The 23,237-nt window shown below is 47.2% G+C and overlaps 1 protein-coding gene across 1 annotated transcript in view; it reads right to left on the bottom strand.

The window, feature by feature from the left end:
• bi (T-box transcription factor bifid) overlaps window positions 1–3,317 on the bottom strand; it is a 126,425-nt gene extending 123,108 nt beyond the window's left edge. The window contains exons 1-2 of the mRNA XM_011504802.1: window positions 3,292–3,317; window positions 2,067–2,848 (exon numbers count right to left, since the gene is read on the bottom strand). Coding sequence (XP_011503104.1) covers window positions 2,067–2,848; window positions 3,292–3,317 — 808 coding nt within the window. The remainder of the gene's footprint in view (window positions 1–2,066; window positions 2,849–3,291) is intronic.
• Between the last annotated feature and the right edge of the window lie 19,920 nt (window positions 3,318–23,237).

The raw sequence follows: 23,237 nt of genomic DNA on the forward strand, positions 1-23,237 counted from the left end.
CTCTCTATCTCTCTCTCTCTCTCTCTCTATCTCTCTCTCTCTCTCTCTCACACACACACACACACACACACACAACCTCTTTATTTATTTTTTATTTTTTATTTTTTTTATTTTGTAATCGTTGGGTTCCTTGCACGTGCGTGGCGAAACAATGTTGTCGCTGGGACATTTAAGTATAAAGTACAGTTGCCGACGTCGCTTTACTGAAAAAGTAATGCGCATGACGATAGATTGCGGGAAAGTTTTTTTTTTTAACCGAGAGTCTACTTGTTAGAATTAATATTCTACAGTATGTACGAATTATATATATAAATCTCGCAGGAATAAGTTATTGTACAAACGTAATTTATAGAAACGGGGGAAAGGAAAGGATTTTTTGGGTTTTCATATTTCTTACAGGCAGTCTTAATGAGATGTCGAATAATCCTATGATAAAAGTCGATATGAAATTATGCTCGTGTGGAATAAACATTCGATGGGATGTCGATAATGTGCGATTATTAAATGAACGAGCACCTTCTCGTGCATTGGACTATATTGTTTGATGAGCCATTGCGTTGAAAAATAATCACAACGAGAGATCGATAGATAAGAATTTTCATATTATACATGCCAATGGAATTCGTCTCATTTTTAAAAATTAAAACGACCTACCAACTAACAGGTTTGAGTATTCGTTAATACGGAGAAGAGGAAAATTCTTCGTTACTTCAATTTCACTAATCGTGCGCCGCAACATCACAAACCAAATAATTATTATTATTTTTCTTTATTAAATTCTCCTTAAATGTACGTCAAGTCGTTAAGACGATAATCAAATAATTCACACGATTCTTTATCTTTTATCGCTGACATTTTACTGAAAATCTATTCCACGTTATTGCTCTAATCGTTGAATACAACAGTTTATAAAGCCCACGTCAAATTAAAATTACACGCTATTACACTTGATGCAATATTAAGCTACTTTTTTCCCAATAGTTTTCAAATGAAAATTGATCAACTTAAGGACGATCGAATCCAAGTCTTGCGGTACGTACGTTTACGACTTGCTTATCCGGTAAAAGTAAACATTATCGCCTCGAACTATTTTCGAGATCTTATCGACCGGATTTTTGCCTGATTTATGTGTTTGTCGGTGACGTCTTAAGCCACTGATGTGCACATTAATAGATCTCGCTCGCCGCGGTAAATTAATTTTGACGATAATAAGTGGCGGATAAGTCGCGCGAAGCCAGCTACGTCTGCTAGGAGCGAGAGAATATTTTTAAGATAAACGATTGCAAGGCTTGTCGTGAACGTGGAGGAGCGACACGATTAAGCCATTTGCACGGCAAATTAACGAGATTTGTAGGACAGTTGCGCGCGTTCCTTGAACAGGACTAACGGCTGTCTCGTTTGAAAACTATGTATTCTGTTCGCGTTAGCGGTCCACGGACATTCAATCGCAGGGCTCGAGAACTAAACGAATGAACACGAGGAACTGTGGGTCCCGGATAGAGGAGGACACGCGAGACTGGAAGCTTTCGAGATTCGAGGATTAAGCTCGCGTAATTAAGGGTCGCGGGGCCACTGGTCGAATTCGTTTCGAATTAATGTGATTAACCTCGCGCAAACCCGAGGACGGAGGACTCACTCGACACGAGGTCCGTTTGTTAAGCGCGAGGACGAGCGACCACGTCGCGCCATAAATCTCGCCGATCGCGAAATTCGTTTACCGTTCACACGCTGGCCTGCTTGGCGATTCCGGTGGCGATTCCGGTGGCGAGGCGGCGAAGAGTCGCGCCGTGCCTACCGAGAAGAATGGCAAGTCTCGTGAACGGGTGGGCGAGAGTCCCACCGCCCGAACGCGAACAGAAGCTCCACGAGGTACGAGGTCCGTCCGTGATCACGGAGTCGCCTCGAGGAGCAGATCGCCGGGAATTTTAAACGTTCGAGCGAGGCAATCCCGGGGCCCGCGACACACTGCCACGTCAGTTCGCTTCCTACCGGTCCTTCCTAAGGCCCATAACCCTTGCCGCGAACCTTATGCTCGGCCGACGACAGTATGCTCCAACACTACTAACCTGGTGGACCGATACCCTGGGGGTTGAACTGTGGATGATGATGTCCGCCACCCAGCATTGACTTGCTCTGGAGATGGTGGGCGGCGGTCGGGGAGGCGGCGGGCGAGAGATGGGCCCCCGGGCCGTAGAAACCCGCGGCCGCGAGGGCCGCCGCCCCGAAGTAGCTCGCCGCGGCGACCGATGCCGAGGAGGCTTGCGAGGCCAGCTCCCCGGCTGCCCGTTGCGGCGGCGGTGTCTCCGGGGCCGCGGCGGGACTGCCGGGGCCGCCGGTCGGCGGCGAGCCGCTCCCCTGCGAGGAGGAGCCGCCCAACTGGCCCGGATGGCTACTCGCAGCGGTGAGGAGCGTGGATACGCTAAAGTCCGTGGGCCGGGGGGCGGCCGGGGCCGGGAGTCGGCCGTTGGGGTTGCCCGTCGGGGTGAAGGGCGAGTGCCGGCTAAGGGCAGCGGCCGGCGCCGGGTACGCCATCCCGGGCCCGGCCGAGTCAGGCCCGCCCAGTTCGGCGGGCTCGCGCTCGCGCCTCGAAGGCGCGGCTGACGTCGTTGCGGTCGCCGGCAGACTCAGGTCCGCGGGCGACGGGGCCGGCGAGGGGCCGTGCTGTCTTTTGACCGCGGCTGACTCCTCGGCTGCGGAGAGGCCGCCGCCGCCGTCCTTGGGGCTGGCGACGGCGCGCGGGGCCAGCTCCGTGTCGACGCGGGTCGCCGGCGGCTGGCGCGACAAAAAAGGCTGTAACTGCTGCAGTTGTAACTGCTGCTGCTGAAGTTGTTGCTGTTGTTGCTGCTGTTGTTGCTGATGTAGCTGTTGCTGTTGTTGCTGCTGTAGCTGCTGTAGCTGCTGTAACTGTTGCTGCTCCTGCTGCTGGAGAAAGAGGAGAGACTGGACGGACTGCAACTGTTGCGTCGCGTGTTGCAGCTGAAGACTTTGGTGTCGATGCTGCAGCGGTGGCGAAGACGAGAGCTGCCGCTGACGATGCTGATATTGCTGCTGATGCTGATGCTGATGCTGCTGATGCTGATGCTGATGCTGATGCTGCTGATGCTGCTGGAGCGGCGGCAGGGGTTGGAGCTGGGGCTGCTGAAGGTGGCGTGACTGCTGTAGTGAAGTCGGGAGCGGAGCGCTAGCGCAGTGGGTACCCCTGCAGGCCGCCTCTTGTTCGAATCTCATCGAGGATGGGTGGAGCTGGGCCCTGCCTGAGTCGCGCGAGGTCTTACTCGTCGAGGGACTTACGGGGCACCGGGCACCGTGGGGCTCATACCTCCGGGGCGGCGGCCGCCCGGCAAGGACTGCCGCCTCCACGGCGACGACACTCCGGCAACGTCATCCTCCCCCGCGGAACACGCGCACAGACCTCGACACCACTGTATCCGGCTCACTCGTTTCTTTCGCAGCTCCTTGCCGTTGGGCTCAATTAGACGACCGGCGACACGGCGCGGCCTCTTCACGTTGCCCAATCGCGCTCATGCTCCTCCGCTAATGGGAGAGGCCAAGACGAGGGCGACGACACTGGCTGCCGGCGACGGGTCGCGCGGCATCCTGCCGCCTTTTAGGTTATGAATGTATTTTATCACCACGCACACTCCGTACACGCGACGCGTTCCACAGCGTCTGAACGCGATCTCTCCTCGCGCCTCCGCGAGTGCCTCTCCACGCGTCCGGTCGTCGGGCTCTCCTCGAGCCTTCCTCGAGCCTTCGCGCGCGCGAGTCGATGCGACGGTAGCGAGAGCCGAGCGGTGGCAGCGCGTGCGAGCGGCAAAGTCGAAGAGAGACGGAGATTGCGAGAACGGCGACGACGGGGATCCGCGGGAGAATGAATCAGAGAGTGAGAGAGAGAGAGAGAGAGAGAGAGAGAGCGGAGAGAGCACGAGGGACATACAGGGAGACAGAGATGGAGAAACGGAGAGTCAGAGAAAAGGAGCGGCAACGACGTCAACGACGGCAACGACGACGACGACGACGTCGACGACGACGACGACGACGACGACGACGGCGACGGCGGCGACGGCGGCGGCGGCGGCGGCGGCGGCGGCGGCGGCGGCGGCGGCGGCGCGCGAAGCGAAGGTGTTACTTGGGTGGTGCCGCGATGGTCACTGAGCAGCGCTAGGATTGACACCTTCTCCGAGGCTCACCCCCACACCTCCGCCACAGCGACGAAGGGAAGGTGTCGATGCGCCGGGGTCCCGGGACTGCGCATAAGCGGAACAAGGACGGTAGAACATCGAGCGATCGGAGCGGGGCGTGCGCCCGATCCCCACCACCGAGGCCCCAGTCGCGGAGCGGGGCTTACGTGCCGACGTTGGTGCGAGCGAGACGTAGCTAGTAAGTCGCTCCCCTACGCGCGCCCCACCACCGGAATCCCGCCGCTTCACTCGTACGTCCGTCTCGCTCGCGGTCTCGTCGACGAGCCGATGGGTGGGGGAGGCCCTGGCGCCCGTTGGAGGCGTGAATGCCGCCGGAGGCTCGCCGAGCCACCACCCGCCCCACCTCGACGTGCGCGCGCGTAGTGGGAGACGCACGGCGACCGATGGTGGGGGCGACGGCGGGGAGCGCAGCGAGGCGGCCACGCGGGTGCGAGCGAGAGAACGAGCGAAGGATAGAACGGCAAGTAGTAAGGCGGCCGGTTTCCTCGTGCGCACGGCGCCGTGACGACGACGACTACTACGCGTAGCTGGATACGTAAACGGATGGTAAGACGTCTACATGACCACGATGAAAACGACAGCAACGAAGCGACGACGACGACAGCAACGAAGCAACGACGACGACGACGACGACGACGATGATGGTGGTGGTGGTGGTGGTGGTGGTGGTGAAGGTGGCGGCGATAGTGGTGGCAACGGCAGCAGCGGCAGCAACGGCGCCGACGACGACGGATGACGTTCCAGCAGTGCTCGGCGATAATGAGCGCTCGCAGTGCGGATTGGCGCCCAAACGCCAATCGGCGCGGTGTTACTCGCAATGCCTTTTCCGACGCGCTCGTTTCCCCTTTCTCTTTCGCCACCGCCGTCGCCACCATACCTCCCCCCCCTCCCTCTCTCTCTGTCTCTATCTCTGTCTGTCTGTCTGTCCTCTCGCTGGCGCACCGACTCAGTGATCGAGGGTGGCTTCGCCCCGTCGAAGGCGTTGGCTCGACTCCCGGTGCGCGCTGTGTTCCTGCGCTGCTGGCACGGCTCTCCTGCTGCCGGCGGCGCGCGTCGATTGGCCGCGCATTCCCGGCGCTAAAATGGCGTCTCGGCGCAGCCGCTGCCACCGCCGTCGTCGGATAATTCCGCGCCTCCGTCCGTCCCTCTCGGAACCTCGTTCGCGCTCGCTCAACAGTGCTGATGCCGACGCCAGCCGCTGCCTCACCCACCCTCGCCTACCCCTCTGTCCTGTTCATCATCGTCCACCAAGGGTGTTTAACCGCGAGTACGCCCATTAACACTACCCTCTCCGCCTTTTCGAGATTCCCACTCTCACAACCAACCACCCCCTCTGTACCCTACCATTATCACCGTCGCCGTCGCCTCCTCCACCTCGCGCCTCATCCCAACCCGTCCCGCGCGTGTACGCACGCACGCACGCACGCACGTACGCACGCATGCACGCATGCACGTTCCCGCCACCTCCTTACACCGGAGCTCGCTTCAGAACTCTGTGGAGAGCCGTATAATCCATCTCTCTTCTCTCTCCTCCCTCAGCCGCCGCTCTAGCTGTCTCATCACCCCGTCTCTCTGCCGCTCAACTTTTTCCAGCAATCGCTGGCGGGCACTCGGCAACACCGAGGAGGAAAGAAAAGTATAGAGAAAGTGATAGAAGTCAACGCGCGTGCCGTCAAACTTTTAACGCGATTCCTCGACGGGTGCGACGTTCCGGGCCAACATGTACGTAAGCGACAACGAAGGCAACGGCGACGGTGACGGCAACGGCGACGGCGACTGCGACGGTAACAGCAACAGCAACGGCAATGGCAACGGCAACGGCAGAGGCAGAAGCCGAGGCAGCGGCAATGCGGCATCGACGACCTACCGAGGGGGAGAAAGAGAAACTCCGCACGCAAGAAGCTGGAAAGAAAGTCTCCGCCGACTGGACTGCTAAGGGGATATTGCGAGAGAAGCGGGTTTCTTGGTCGATTAGCCGAGTGCTCCGTGTGATTTCTGGGCACGCACTCGACCGCTACTATTGACTTTTTTCGCTCTCACCACGCTCCCTCCCCCTTGGCCCCTCGCGTCGCTTTGCTCGTTTTGCCTGTTTTCGGTAGTGATAATTCTTGCACGTGCTGACGGGGATCCGTGCACTGGGCTTTTCGACTTATGCCCGCCGCGGCTAATTACCAAGGCGTATTTTTCGTTTTTTTGTTTTTTCTTTCTTTTTTTGTTTTTTCATTTGGTTTTTGTTTTTGTTTCTTTTCGCATTACTCTCAACTTTGTACGTACCTTCAATTTTGGCCCGAGTCTTTTGCAAATTTAAAATGCCAGCTGCAACTCTCGCAAAGATAATCCTCCTCTGGCTGCGTCCCGCTTGAATAGCTAAGCGAATAATTTGTTTTTCCTACAGCCAGACTATTCCAGTCTACATTTTTTTTTATCCCTTTTTTTTTCTTTCTTTTTCTCTCTCCCCTCTTTATCCTCTTCTCCATCTCTCTTTTTCTCTGTTTCTCTATTTCTTTTTCCGTTTCATTTTTCCAATAATTTATTAATTGTATTTATTGCATTTGTGATGATCATAATGATCGCTATTGTCATTGTCGTTGTCGACGTCGATCGTCGACGTTATGAAGATTGAAAGTATTTTTAATTCACGTTGCGGTGGCTGAATAAATACGCATTGCCTTTGCTCCTTATGCCATTTTATTTTCAAACAATTGACTTACAAGAAACGCGATACGATGCAAGACTCGATTGGCAAGACTCTGTAAGATAATAAATCCAACGCCCGAGATTATGTAAACACAAATAGAGTAAAATATTGTTATGTTACTTAAAGGTGATTGACATGTTTTACATGTAAAGGGATAATGTAAGGAACCGTTTGCTTGTAATAACTGCTTGAAGATTCGACTCCCCTTACTATAATTTACCGAGATTATTATATATGCACCACGTCACGGCCATTTTTGCGTGCCTACAAGCGCTAAAGGTCCTTTTTCCTCCTGTGATCGAACGCTATTAGTCCACGCATCAATGAGCCGCGTTGCGTCGAATATTTTTCTTTGTTTTTGCTCTTATCTTTTTTCTCTTTTCTTATCGTTATTCAGAGGCTCCAATACCAAGAGTCGCGTAATGTTAAATATATCAACACATTTATTGAAAAGAGAATCGCTCGAGCACCCCGTTTTTCTAGTTCAATTCACTAAATTGCATATTACGTTGAACGGCGGCAAATCGATTTCGAGTGTCTCGCGTGAATCGATGCCACCCAACATATCATTCATCTCCAATCAATTTTCTATATTCACGCGCATTAATGGGAAAGCCGATATTTTCACGAGAGCATTTTATAATGACGATGGACGCATTTTCCATATTTCCTCTACCCTCTGCTCGCTACTATGTCATCGCTTGCAAACGCTCCTCGGCCATTATTTCATTCCATTACTGATCATTAATCCGAACAATTATACTCGAACTCAGCACTCACTCGGAATCAACTAAAAACCAAAACAATGCCGCCCCCTACACCAAACGAAAAACATCGGGAGACTTTGAGCGACCGACTCTAATTCACTGATCGCGTAAAAGCGGCGCTTTTCAAACACACGAGAAACGGGAAAATAGCGCGGCGACACGCGAGTCGCGGCAAATTCACCCAGTCTCGCTCCGTCCTTCTACGCACCTGAGAAAACGAGAAAAAGGGAAAGAACGAAGAAGGATGGAACGGAATGGGAGAGAAAAAGGTAAGGGACCGCGGTAGCCGCCCAACCAGTTCCTATAGTTCCTCTACAAGGTGTCCGAAACATAAGCGATGGATGTAAGTAAACCATCGATAGATAGAAATTCCATTCCAAGACCAGATTTCCCCACGAGCTCACCTTCTCGCCCCGATCTCGTTGCTATCTCGCTCGCTCGATCCGCGGACCATTTAAATCTACATCATCATCTACACGACTACTAGCGGCCATTAGTTCTCCTCTAACTAACCCGCATCCCTGTATCGCAAGGAGCCTCGATCCGGCAATATCGTGACAGACTGGAGACTCGCGATAAGCTACGAAAGGATTTAACGACTCCGACACTTATTGGGTCTCTGAATCACTGCCTCTCACGACAACTACACAACCAGCAACAAGCAACGGCCAAAGAGACGACGATCATCCTGCTCCTTACGAGCCGGGACGATAATCTCGCGGATCCCTCGCCCCTCGCGACATTCCTCGCAAGCGTTTTTAATGGGGGCGGGCAGGGGGAGGGGGCGCATTGGCGGTGGGTGCCGTGCGTACCCGACGAGCCTCGTGGAAGCTCCCAATGACTCTTGAACGATCCGTTGGATAATAAGTCTGGACCGGGTCAACGCGGTGGCTACATGAATATCCCGAAAGGGTCGTACAGGCCGCGATCGTTGCCCGATGTGGAGATCTCGTGTAATCTTCATCGTCGTAGTCGTCGTCGTGGTCATCGTCGTGGTCGTCGTCGTGGTCGTCGTCGTGGTCGTAGTCGACGACGGAACACGTTTGGCTCGTTTACCGAGCGCCGACACACAGAAACTTAACCCGACGTCGCTCCGTGTCTCGAGCGAAACAAGGACGGACGAGGTTTGGCCGCCGCCGGCTGGCGCCGCTCCTGGCGGCGGGTGGTGGGAGCGCGCGTCGAGTGCCGTCGGGGCCGGGAGGGGGAAAAAGCCGCCCGCCTCTTGCCCCCACTCGTGGCGCACCGACCGTGCCCCTTCGCTCCTGAAGGGGGCAGCAGCCACGCAGCGTCTCCTCCCCTCTTACCCGCCCCGCCGATGTCGCTCCTAGAGCCATATTTCCTGAGCCGTCACCCACCCTTCTCCTCCACGACCACGTCCTCGCCCTCGTCCTCGTCGTCCTAAAGCTCCCCCCCTCCACATCCCCCCTCCACATCCCCCGCCAACAATCGCCACCACCACCGCCACCCTATCACCTCCTCCCCACCACCTTACCTTGCTCTTCTATGACTTTTTCTACGCGCCTCGCGCTTCCGTGTGTTATTGCGGACGCCCCGATGGCGTTCGTCACTCAGCGCGACAAAAACATATATCGCCACGACAATGGGGTTGCTCGTATTTATAGGGATGGGGCGGTGGGCGATGCAGCCAACTCGCTGACATGCTCCACTCGCTTCGTTGCTAGACCTTGGAAATTTCATGCGGCCTGGGACGCAACAGACTACGACTTTGCGGTGATTTGGCGCTGCGCGTGTCTCGAGATAAATAAATGTTCTGCTGCATAGAGATTATTTATTGAAATGGCTGTTTTCCTTGTGCCCTAATAATATTGTGCGCCAAACGTGTGATTTTATTCTGAAATTTCGCCTCGAGTCACAAGTAGCGCGCAAAAGGTATTATTACTCTCTAGTCTGATAATCGTTTAATACGATATTGGAATTGAACAACATACATTGTTGTAGATTTGATTAATAGCAACAGTTCGTTGTACTATCATCATCGTCGTCGTCGTCACTATTATAAATTTTAGATTTACAGCAAAAGAGATTTTTTTTTATCTTTTTTTTGTTTACCTTCGTTTACAATAGAGCTCTATCGATATCTCATATAATTGACGTTTAGCATAAATAGATGTACAGGATACTATTAATGAAATTAACGGCAATAATACTTTAACACTTTTTATCCAATCACTTTTATTTTAATTTGTCCAATTGTCAGAAATATCGAGTGTAGAAGTGATTTTTCGTCCATCTTCTTATAAGTTTAATTATAGACATTTACAATAAAATGAAGGTAACAAGAATTTTTTTTTGCTTAATAAATTTTTAAAGTAAAAGTATTAAATTAAACAATTAATCATTGAAAATTAAATGGCCACACAGATATGCGACAAATGACAAAAAAAACGAGGTATTGAATTTTTTCACTATTTTAATTTTATGAAATATCAATGGTAGATTAATAATAATAATGAAGAATTTACATTTATTTGAGCTTGATTGTATAACGTAACTATCCTCGCTTCATTTCTTACAATAGTACAGTCATTATAGACTATACAACTATACAATATGACTATGACTATGACTATAAAATAGTATAGTCATTATGTTCATGTGAAAACGTATATAGAGAATTTTCTTTTAAAGCTGCAGTAATGCAAAATACAAGAGTGGATGATCAAAAATCATTTTATAAAGTTTTTCACTATATCGATTGAACATACAGATACAGGCGCCTCAACTTTTACTGCCAAAGTGCCGAAGAAGGACAATGTCACACGATTGGAACAATAATATTAACGTCTTTGCCCATAATTAACCTTGTAAAGTAAAGAGCAACAAACGCGCAGCGCATATAAAGAAGCTACATGTCAGGAGCAAAGCTTTCCACCCGTACCATTCAACAAACGAGTGTATATAATATCCTTCATGGAGGGATAGACGCGTGTGTGCGTAAGGAGGCGCACGTGTAGGATGGAAGCGCGATAGCGAGTCGTCGGTGAGGCTCGCGTAGGGTGCAAAAGTTACGACTCTAGGAAAGGGAGAGGAGAGAAGGAAGAACGGGCCGTGCGAGGGGTTAAAAAGAGAGAAGCGCGTGTGTACAGAGAGACTATATAGGAGAAAAAAGAGCAAAGTGGCGAGCAAAAGAGACGCGGGAGAGAAAAATCCCAAGGATACCACCGCTCTCGTTCATTTTGGTCATAATCGCGCAGACCGTGTCATAATCTACGCTGGAGTACGTTTGACGGGGGTGCGAGTGAGAGGGAGCGAGCGAGCGAGTGGGAATGCACGCAACGAAAATAAGACGAAAGAGGCGCGCACGTGAAAGTGGGCGTGGCAGCGGCCCGTGACCGCCCACCGCGTGCTCGCCTCTCCTCTCCCACTCGGGCTGCTCGACTCCCCACCCCGTCGGCGTCCCCACCGCTCGACGGTCGGCGGCGGCCCCCACTACCGCCGATGTGAGCGAATTCTCGAGAATTTGCGCGCGACTCGCTCATGTGGCGGTACGATAGCACCGAGTGGGGTCGGTTCACGAGGAGGAGGTGGTGGTGATGTAGGTGGTGGAGGTGACGATGGTGGTGGTGGTGGTGGCGGCGGCGGCGGCGGCGGCGGCGGTGGCGGCGACGGCGACGGCGGCGGCGACGGCGGCGGCAGCGATCGCAGTGGTAGAGGAGGAGACGGCGATGGCTGTGGAGGGGTGGTGGGGCGGATGGGATATCGTACCGCGACAGTCGCCGATAATCCGTCGGCGGCGAAATCGCAAAGGAGGGAGGCTGGGAGATGGCAGTAGTAGAGTCACGCCGTCGTAATCGTTTGCTTTGCGCGGCGGACTTAATGGCCATGATTTTTAAAAAGTTGCTCGCACGAATATACGCCGATGGCTGCTACGCGTCACCGGCGATCAATGCTTATTGGATTATTGGATTCGGGATTCGGTATTGCCGCTTGCGATGTCGGATCGATGCAGCCGGCTATTTCCAATCGGGCCCGCTCCTTGTGTCACAAAATGGGGCAAGGGGGCTGGGAGAGAGGCAGACGATGCTCCTGCCATCTTGGCTTATTTGCGTCAATCGTAAGCGTATCTCCGAGGTAATAATAATGCCGCCCAGAGATGTATTATAGGCACAGGCAGCATCCGTACACGAGCTTGCCGCGCTCCTGGTAAATAAACGGGCGATGGGCACGTCCGTCGCCAATATCCGTCTCCCTTGCTCGGCACTTCCATTTTTAATTGAATTCGTCGATTCGCAGATTCTGTTTTAGTCGTCGAATAAAACAATACGACACGGATAGTACGGGTTTTTCACATTTCATTGCTGACCGATTCGTCGTCGCGTTAACATTCAAGCGCCAGAACTGCTGCAGCATCATTATCCGAGGCCGAGTAAGTAAGTCGAGGCTTAAAAGATTTTGGTCCGATCGATAAAAAAGTAGACGCAATTTGTCATTGGGCCAATGGAGTTAAAGCAGGGCGTAATAGGCGATTGGTCTGGGCGTTTTTAATAGTCGACAATATTTAACGGGGGAAGCGTTCGCGCATAAACGTCATTGCTCGACGAATGAAAATTACGTCATTTGAAATTTCGAGGCTTGGCTGTTTAGGTTATTTGTGCGGGCGTGTAGGAGGTGCAATGGATGCACAGAATCAGGTCGATACTCGGAACCTTCCCGTTGGTTATTTCGCAACGTCGTGCAAAAATATTGACGGGATCTCTCTAGCCGTAGTGAATTAACTATCCGAGGATTCCTTGGTAAAAACAAAAAAGAAACAAAAAAAAAGCACAAAAAAAACACACGAAAAAAAAAACACACGAAAAAAAAAACAATGAAAGAAAGATAGAAAGAAAATGAAAAAAAAATGTCCATTATTTCGTTTAATTAGCGCAGGTCGTTAATAATGTGCCGTTCCCTAATAAGCTTACGATATGATAAAATAACGTGATTAAGATCTCGTTATCGCGACTCGCCGCACCTCGTCTATTTCTATTGGGCCGCGTCGGCGGAGACAATAAGCGCGCATCGAGCGATAATCGCCTAATCGTATAGGCCCTTCTTCCCATACGCTACATACACTCTAATCCAAAGGATACGTGCGTGTGCGTGGGTACGTGCTTACGTGTGCGCTTAGGAGGCGATTGAGGATAAACAAAAAAAAAACTGTGCTCGCGGTCGGTCGTCGGACTCGAAAGCCGGGGCACGTATGTACGAAGGATGAAGAGCCTCCGGGTGGAGGGAGTGTGGTGCGTCTTACGTTTCTGCGGCACGTACGAGCGTCAGCGAAAAGCTTTGGAGCAGAAGGGAATTATGGATTGGGGCGTAGGAGCGCCGATGGGATCGTAAGGACGGAGCAAAGTCAGAGTCTCCCGTTGCCGGATAAGTCAGTGGTATGAGAAGGAGGGACAAGCCGGGGACTGATAAGGCGTCGGAAGGGAGACGCCGACAGGGCGAGTACCGAGGAAATAGTGTGTTGGGTGGTGCGGGCGAGGAGCGGGGCGCGCGCGTCCTCCGAGAAAAAGGACCGGAAGAACGGCGGCTCGTATTTCAAGGGCCACGCGTGCCGCGGCCGAGGCGACGCCACGACGCTTGCGGGGTATTTGGGAAATTAATTTCCCCCGGGTGGCGATGGCGATCGTAAATAAACGCCGGCTATAAACGGACAGGGAGGGACTGTCGAGGCGCAAGCTCTCGCCGAGCGCTGCCGACCAGTTGGAAGGCGAATACGTAGCGTGTGGCAGCAATTGCTTGGCAATTGGATCATTGCAGTTGGAGGTGCGTATCGCGAATGGAGATCGGGCTCTTTTGAATGGCAATTAGAGCAAGATAACGGGACCGGCATCAAATGCCGCTTTATGGGGTTGCTTTTTCTCTCTCTCTCTCTCTCTCTCTCTCTCTCTTCCTCTCTCTCTCCCTTTGGACCGTTTTTCGCGCTCGCGGAGATAATGTCCGACACGAGAGCACAGCCGTGAGAATCACATCGTTTAATTGATTATGTAATTGCGTCGAATGGGGATTCGCGCAATGCGCAGGATTATATGGCGCGTGAATTGTATTGGCGAGATTTGGCTAGGGATTCAGCGAGCCACGAGTGTGTCATGGTGTTTTTGGGAAGCTCGAAATTTGAAGATGATGAAAATCTGCGTAACGACGTGTCAAAGCACAGCTCCCCTTGACTGCCAACGGCAAAACAATCTTTGCACCGAAAATTTCTAATAGTTTTGTTGAATTTTTTTATAGTAAAATGAATGTCCAAATGTTTAAATTTCTAAAATTTCTGATTATAATGTAACAGGTGTATGGGTATACGTGTGTGGGTGTCTTTATGTATTTATGCATTGAATAAATCGACCGATGATATCATGAATATTGCGTTCAATTTCAAGGGAAATGCACCGAGCAACACACTCCATTTGTCCGTATTTAAAGTTTGATAAATACTACTAATACAAGCAAATGTTGCGTTTAAAATAAAGCCCCGTGTTTCTTTTTTTTTTTATTTTTTTTTTTTTCATTTTCTTTTTGTTTTATCTTTGTTGTTTTATTTTTGTTTTCAACCTGTAAACGATGTTACACGTAAAAATATTTACTATTCTCTCTCTCTCCCTCTCTCTCTCTCCCTCTCTCTCTCTCTCTCTCTCTCTCTCTCTATCGAAAAAAAAAAGGAAAAAAAAGAAAAGAAAAAAGAGATGAAAAAAGCATGTTTATCACATTGTAGGCAAAAATCAATAGAAAATAATAGTTATTTTTGAACAAGTATTATCGAAAAAAATTTTTATGCCTAGTTAAGTTGCCGAAACCCTATAACGCGACAAAGCTTATCATGATAAGACTAGAAATATGCCAATGACCGTCCCCGATCAGCGTACTTACCTCTTTAGCCCCTCCAACGGGAATCCTGCGATAAATACTTTCAACTTTCGGGCGCGAGATTTCTTAATCGATAAAGTCATTAGAGCCATTTTAACGAAATTATATAAGAAAATTTAGGCGCGTCGTCTCATCGTTACCATTCGCAGTATTACCGAATTAAAGTAAAAAAGCAATTCACTGACTTAAGCAACGATTCTAGCGCAAAATCACCGCGTCCTTTCTAATAAGCGAGCGAGAAGCATCTCTAAAGGAATCTCAAGGAATAAATGGTCAATGAGTGTTGAGGATGAAAGGAAAGGTAAAGGAACGTCGATGAAATGATAGTTAAATGATGCGGTGTGCGGGGAGCGAGAGACAGATGAAGAAAGAAGCGAACGTAGGAACGAGCGAGCGAATGGAAGCTGCATGAGTAACGACAAACCAATTAGGCACTTAAATGGAGGCTGCTCGAACGTTGTAACGATCGTCGGATAAAACAATCGAGCTCGTACGTCCCGCCCACGTAGGAGTCGCAGTAGTTCGCCGGATAAGCCATGACATGTGCACGCGGAGCGAAAAACGGTCGCCAATGTGAGGAAATTCGCGGGGCCGCGAGGGGGTTGGGTGAGGGATTTGTGCGAGGGAGTTGGGTGAGTGGGGTGGGAGAGGTATAGAAATGGCGGAATGTACGGGGTCAGGCGTCGGGGGTAGGCTGTGGGGTGTTGGAAATTCAGAAGTGAAATCGATTGGCTCGCTTGGAAAACAATGCGGACGCTCGCGGCCCGAGGCGAGAAACTGAAAAACAGCCGGGCATAAATAAAACGGGAAAAGCAGGGGAAGGCTCGGCTTTCCCACTGGACTGGGGATTAAAGAGCTAATTGTGCTTTTATCGCCGCTCTTTTGTCGTCGGCTTTATAATTAATGAATTCCTATGGCGTCGTGGACCATGAGCGCGGGCGTTTTATCTCTAGCGATTCGACCGCGAAATCAAATGCAAATATTACGTTAGGGATTCCTGCGTTTTTCTCCTCCTTTCGTATGCATACATTTGTAGTGGAATTTATAATGAAAATATATGAAAATATATAAATGAAAATATACGACGTCGTTTTGTCTTTCCCTCTGGCCCCTAAATACACATCTCTTGCAGGTTTTTTGATGGGGACATTTTTATCTCATCTACTGTGTCATCTATCATGATCTTTGTAGTGCTCGTTGGATTGGCATTGGGGTAGGGATAAGGAGGAGGGGAGGGGTGAGTGATAAAAAAAATCTAATGATCAAGCGTTGATGGTTATGGAAATTAGTTGAAAGTGATTTTTACATTACGTGTAAAGTCGTTGCAGTTGTGTATTCGCGTGTTTTTACGCATTCAAATTAATTTAGAAAGTATTTTATATTAGAAAATTGTCGAAGCTTGGGAAAGCCTTTGGCTTGAAAATTGAAAACTACTCGAGTATGGTGAACTTTCTGTGGTAAGTTCGTCGGAGGAGGTAAATTTTGTGTTCTATAAAATTTTTAAGACCCATAAAAGCACCTCTTTCACTTAAAAACTTATAAAAGATTTTCTCAGCACAGAGAGATTATAGTCTGTAAATAATTAAAGCTCGAATGCTTATTATTATATTTATATTTCCACGAGATGCTAAAATAATGTGCTTTTTGGCTCAACATGCCTACTGTTATTTTAATAATGATTAGATCGTCGACATTATTATAGGATTACGCGTTACATTATTTGTTGCTCCTATTACTCTTTATTAATTATTTAATAAACATATAATCCCTGGACAGTGATAAATTACATTTTATCACAGAGTCGAATTACGTAAGAATGACATTAAAGGCTAATGACAAACGATTGCATCGTACACGTATGCAATGACCTAATTACAAGCACCAAGTTATCAATGGGTTGTTAAGAAAAACAAAACAAAAAAACAAATGATAATTTAATTTGCGATAAATATTACGGGTTTTGCAATCGATTTATTAGTCGTCGTTCGGGCTAGTGGCGATGTAATATTATTCGCGCAGGACTCGATCGATTACGCTAGTACAAAATATTCTTAAACATAATCTTCAGGGTCCGTGCGCGTAATTTCTCGACGGTTGCCGTCGTCGAGGTCGCAGAATCGCGACACAATGTCCGCTGTTGTCGATCGTTCCAGCGTCGCGTGAAATATTCAAAGACGCCTACGATCCGGCGAGGCCAATTCTATTTTAAAAGCGATTAATATAAGCCAATTGAAGGTGGGTAATCCCCACTCGGAACTGCGTCATTACTGGCACTCGCGAGAGAGAAGAGAGAGAAGAGTTCCATAAGCGACGGTAGCGACGGGAGCGACGGGAGCGACGGGAGCGACGGGAGCGACGGGAGCGACGGTAGCGGCGCCGTCGGCGGCGGAGGTGGCGGAGGTGGCGGAGGTGGCGGAGGTGGCGACTTTGTACGCCCTTAGGAAGAGAGCGAACGAGACGGAAGGTGGAAATCAATGAAAGATGAATCGAAGATTTCATCGAATGACACTCGATTTTATTACGCTTTTCATCGAACGCTCGCTCGTCCCTCCGCGCGTGGACATCCTTGAGACATTATATATTCCAAAGAGAATATAAAAGGGGCGGAAGGGCGATCAATCCTTGTCCGTGAGAAAGCAATTTCGTGAAATTTCGTCGAAAAATACCATAAATCGCGTCTCGTCCCGGTAAGCTTCCGCGACATTTTTCATCGGCCGATCGCGCGCTCAAAGCGATTTGCTTGTCGGTAAAAAAGGAGGCGAGCGTTCCGCTCGATATATCGGCTTCCCGTACGAGCATCGCTCCATTCCACGAGGAGTGAAGGAGATGCGCGGAGTGGCGCCGCCGAGACGCCTTACGACTGCCCTCGCTCCTTTTTTGGCCTCTCCCCCTCCCCCGTCACTGAATCCCCTGCCCCCGACCCCACGTCCTCTGACTTTCGGTGCTTCTCTCTTTATCACAGGCGTCAATGGAGCGACCTCCCTCCCCCCCCCCCCCGACACACACGCTACTTGACTCTCTCCTCTCTTCAATGTCCGCTTCCTCCTTGGCTAATCTTCTTATCGGCGCGCGACTTTTCCCTTCATTTAGCCTCGCATCCTCGCATCCTCGCCTCCTCAAATTACAGCGCGGATTTCACTCCCCTGCCTCCCACATGACTGTCCCACCCTCCCTCTGCCCCGACCAATTAGCAACAAAAAAAAAAAAAAAAGAAGAAATATAATCTTCCGGTAAAGTGGCGGTCGTGCGCCGACTGAAAGAGATTATCTCAACAAATTATGTCCATTTAGCGAACGTGCAAAATGACGAATCCTTCGAGAGCTACTGGCTCTACATGGCTCGCGAACCAAGCGTTTTTAACGAAATAGAGGATATTCGCACAAAAGTATTTTCTCATTCGGCTTATCGAGCCACCTATCGCAACTTATTTTGGCATTGGCATTGGCGGCACACCCGACTCCCTAGCCCCACCCCACAGACCCGCCGCTTTGATCTTTTAATCGTTCGATAATGACTACTAAGTAGAGGAGAGAAACAATTTTTGCGCACGTATTGTTGCCATTTCAATCAGCATATTATGTGTCATGTTATATCAGCAATTAATTTGTTGCTATAGTCGTATAGGTTTGCTAATGACTTTCAATCTTAGGCTGACGATAATAATATTAATTGCAAGAATTCGTCAAATCGAATAAGGTCCGTGGTATTTTAAAATTAGGCAAACTACATTCTTTTCCGATGTTATTTAATTAATTTGGATTATCCCTCAAGTATTTAGCGAAGGGGAATGTCTACGTATAAATCAAAAAAATAATAACGAGAATGTTAGTAGTGAAAATGCAACGTCCGAATATTGTGTTGTGTACTTTCGATTTTAATATATTATTACAATCAATGAATCTTTTTTCTCTATTCACATTTCGCATTTGTCTCTATATTTTCCCCTCCCACTGCGTAGTTTAGTCCACGGCGTAATTTACATTTGGCATGCAAAGTAATAGGACGTCCGCTTATGCATAGTCCTCTTTCATGAGAATACATATGTACTAATTCGATCGTAAGCAAACTTATAATAGAATCTCCAATGCCGATCAATAAAACAGTGGAGATAGTGTAGTTTTATTTATGTTCCTTGTGCAAGAAATTGATCTAGTTGATGCATTAATTATTATATACAAACGCTCTATGCAACTAGTTGATACATCTACAATCGAACTGTATATACACACACGCAACATATGTATATATATTAACATTTTACATTTGCATTTCTAATGTATGATTAAATAATAATAAACTTTAATTTTTTCTTTATTTTATTCATAAACTTTAAGATATTTTGTGACATTATACATGTAATATTAAGCGAATAAATAAATAAATTAATGGCAAAACTATAACAACTCTCCAATTCGAATAAAATGATTTCAAAGTAATATAATATCATTTACCATATAATCTCCGTCCATATAAATTTAGAAATTTGTTTTTTCTTTAAAGGAATGGGCTTAAATTTCTTTTATCAATTATTAAATTATTCGAAATTGTCTGGTCGAAAAATTAGATGAGAAAACACTTAAGCAGCCTTGCTTAATATTATATTAAAAAAAATTACAGGCAATTAAATTGTTTCTAATATTGACAATGTTTATTTATTTAAAATTCTTTGCCATTATATTTGCGTAAATAAGCAATGCTAATTCGAAATGCCCATGTTGATTTACATTTTATTACTATTGGTTGTATTTAAAATTCGATGCTTCATCCCCTCATTGGTACATCCATGAAAGCCATCCCTCCACCACATTGTACGTTTATCTAGGACAGTTTGATCATACCCTAATTCCCTTAAGTCCAATTTATCTTTCCATTTTGCCTTGAACTATCCAATGGTCTTTTATTTCTTGATTTGGCAATAAAATCCCATGTACTGCCAGTCGATTTATATTTTATCCATAAGCTGCTCTTATGTCTAAACATACACGAATTAAAATACTTATACGACATTTCGACTCGTATAGATAACATCAATGTTATAACGAATAGTTTTCTTTATATTTGTATTTTATTTTTTGTTTTTGTGTTTATTTTTCGATTTTGTTTTTGTTTATTTTTTGTTTTTGTCTTTGATTATTTTTTGTTTTTGTTTTTGTTTTTGTTTTTGTTTTTGTTGCCTGATTGCTTTTTAAATAATAATATGTTTATTACAATTTTTTAAAATTTTCAAAATACTAGCGTTTATCATCACTACGGCATAATTATTATCCTATTATGGATTTCGCTAATATTATAATATTATTCGAACATTATTAAAAATTATTTCATACTTTTAATATACATAAAAAAAGTATATTCCGACAAATATAAAGTAGACTATTTTTTTATTACATTTTCTCTAAATTTTATTATTATTCTCAACAAATTTCGTACTCCTCAACATAGACAAAAATCATTGATTTACACATGCTCTCAGCCCACTTAATTTTCAATGTGAAACAACTTTCGTTATAATTCACACAAACATTCTCATGTGAAACGACTTTACAATTATGAATAATAAATTGAAAATTATTTACCAAGAAATTGCTTCTTCGTTTCCAGTCATTTTTATTTCAAACTTTAACAATAACAACATACATCACAGACAAAAAAAAAAAAAAAAAAAAATCATCGCTTTAGAGAGAAAAATGTATCATTATTATTTTGTATTCTATCTCTTTGAACGCGCTGCTGATCAGCAAATACATTCTTAAGACAATCTTTTAAATCAAGAATTTGAGAAAGCATCGATTTATCCAGCCGACAAATGCTTGGAAAATATTTTGAAATTCATGTTCTCAATCGTGGAGTAGCGCACACTTGTTAGACATTTCACTACGACGCAGCATTAAGTACGTTATCCACGTTGGAGTTGTTCATTAACCATTAGAACGCTATAGGAACGTCCTGCTGCATTAAATGTGCCGAGGAAAAACATTGCCTCAAACAAATATCGAAAATACTCGAGTATGCTTGATGTGGAGAAGGCTGGACATTTTATGAGCGATCGAGCCACCAGATGAGTCTTAAGAGGGTTTGCGGGTGTAGTGCCCAATTAGCGAAATAACCAGAAATTAACGGAAAACCATCTCCAAGATTTATTTGAGATATTAATAAACCGATGAGAATGGCCATGGTGTGGCGGTTCGAAATTCTCGTCGGTGCGTCGGTCTCCTTCAGCTTCTTGTAGGCATTCACAAGCAGCCGAGTCCGTCGCGTGGCCCCGAGACGTCGCGCTCAAAGGGCTTAGCTCGCACGGCCTTCCAAAAATAAAGCCGCCGGGGAAGAGGAAAAAAGGCCCGTAGGAAGTAAGAGAAGCCGCGTCGTCGGAGAGAATAAAGGAGTTGAGCGGTATTATAGGAGAGAGAGACAAGTCTGTGTCGCGGCGGGTCTTTTTAGCGCATTATGCGCCGCGGCCTAATTATTACCTCATCGAAGTGCTTTCCAGGACGTCAGGAGCTCGGCTTACCTGCGCCACAATGCCGGGTGCCTTTGTGAAGGGCGCCGCCGCTCCCGCCGGCGTTTTCGCGCGAGGGTGGAAGAGGTGGGACGTGTCCTCGCGATTCTGACGTCGATTCAATGGCTGGGAAAAGGGTTGAGCGCGCGCGCGCGGGACCACTTACACGATTTTCTGCGTATGTGTTTGTTCGCGCGTGTGTGCGTGCTGGTAAACGATACTGAGATAGAGAGAGAGAGAGAGAGAGAGAGAGAGAGAGACTGAGAGAGAGACTGAGAGACTGAGAGAGAGAGAGAGACTGAGAGAGAAAAGAGCTGGTCTACTCACTCCTCTGCCCTTTCGCGACGCTCACCGCCTTTTAAGGGAACGCCCGGCTAACCGAGCGCTCATTGAGATGGACGGGACGAGGAGCCAATGATGGGAGGCTAAGGAGACGTTTTTTCCATCAGGATACCTCGCGTTCTGCTTTCGATTACGCATTGACGAGTGCGAGAGGATGCCGATGGCGATTGTTCGTCAACTCGTGTGACGCGCTGCAGATTCAAATTTCTTTTGTCCGTAATCCGTCGGTTAATGAGGTTAAGTACGTTGTAAAAATGCTCTATTCTCATCGTCCTTTATTTTCTTTATTTACACCCAGCGACAATTTATCGATAAAATACAAAAGTTACGCTTATTGTTTATTCGCTGTCGAGTCTCCTGCCTTCCAACATCGCTCGATATCTGTGTGTTATTAACGGAGGAAACGGCAAAAATAAAAAGCGGCAAATGTAATTTTGCATACTTTATGCCCTATGCTTGAAACTAAAAATTTATTAACTTTTCATCGAAAGTTCTTGAGACCTCGACGATTGCATTATGATAATTATAAGATGAGAAGTATTTGAACGAGGGGACGTGCAAAAATGATGAACATTGTCCTAGGCAGCGAAAATTATATATATATTAGGGAATATTATAATATTCGGGTAGAAGCATAAATGAAAATTGCGTGTTTTGGTTTAGTAAGAAATTTGTGAATCGTGGCATTGGAATGATTCGAAAAATGTGATGAAATTTTCCAAATTCATATTTCTAAATCTGTTAATTCGCTACGTGGATAAAATTTACGATAGTCCAATTATATTATAACCATTAAATTAAGTCTCGATTTGAACTAAATATTATATTTTTTATTTGATATAATATAGATCATATGTATTTCTGCTATAGGATCTAACGAACAAATTAAGTTATAAAATTCGCGCTAATTTGTTGCGACAAATTTTACTCTAATAGGCTCTATAGCACTGCGCGCGCCGAATATAGAAAATAATAAAAAGTAGTGTTAAATAAAATAATTCAAAACCACTTGATAAATTGAAATTAATCATGCATAATGTGAAAAAGATCGAGTAAGTATGAGGGGTAGACGAGAGGGAGAGGGGGTTGAGAAGGAGAGGGATATGAAAAAAATGGAGAATCGGGGCGGCGACTTTAGTGTATAGCACAAGACTTAAAGAACTATAGATATCACATTGCATTCTACTCGCTTACTCTCTCGCTCTTTCTCTCTTTCTCTCTCATACCGTTCTGAGGACTGACGGGACAAAACAACACGCTTACAATAGACTTGCTTCCCTCGCTGCGGCTTTAGTTAAGAGAGATTCTCTCTCTATCTATCTATCTCTCTCTATATGTCTCTCTCTCTCTCTCTCTCTCTCTGTGTGCGTCTTCACCTCTCTTATTATATCTAACTCGATCGAATTTCGAGGGCACGCATAGAGCGGAAATCGAGAGGGCTCGATCCCATTGGGCTCTCCGCGTCACACACATGCACATTCACGCGCGCACGCACACGTACTCATTCAATATCGCTCTCTCTCTCTCTCTCTCTCTCTCTCTCTCTCACTCTTGTTCTTTTTGCGTATGCTGAACCATTAATTAGCCTGCCGTCGTTTCTCAGCCTCGAACATCGTTACTGCCTAAGAAGAGACGGAAATGGAAAAGTCGGTCACTCTCAAGCTTTCAAGCGAGCGCGCCATTTTTCCTGCCATTCGATAAACTTTAACCGGAGATTATTGAAAGACGCAACTGCCTTTTTATTCTTCCCCGCGATATTTCGTCAACCCATTGTATGCGATATCCATTATCTATCGATTCACTATCAATCCCGTAAAAAGGACACATTTAAGAATTGTATATGCCTACGGAAAGCTAATTTTTCT

Source organism: Ceratosolen solmsi, unplaced genomic scaffold, assembly GCF_000503995.2.
Source record: "Ceratosolen solmsi marchali unplaced genomic scaffold, CerSol_1.0 scaffold70, whole genome shotgun sequence".
NCBI lineage: Eukaryota > Metazoa > Arthropoda > Insecta > Hymenoptera > Agaonidae > Ceratosolen > Ceratosolen solmsi.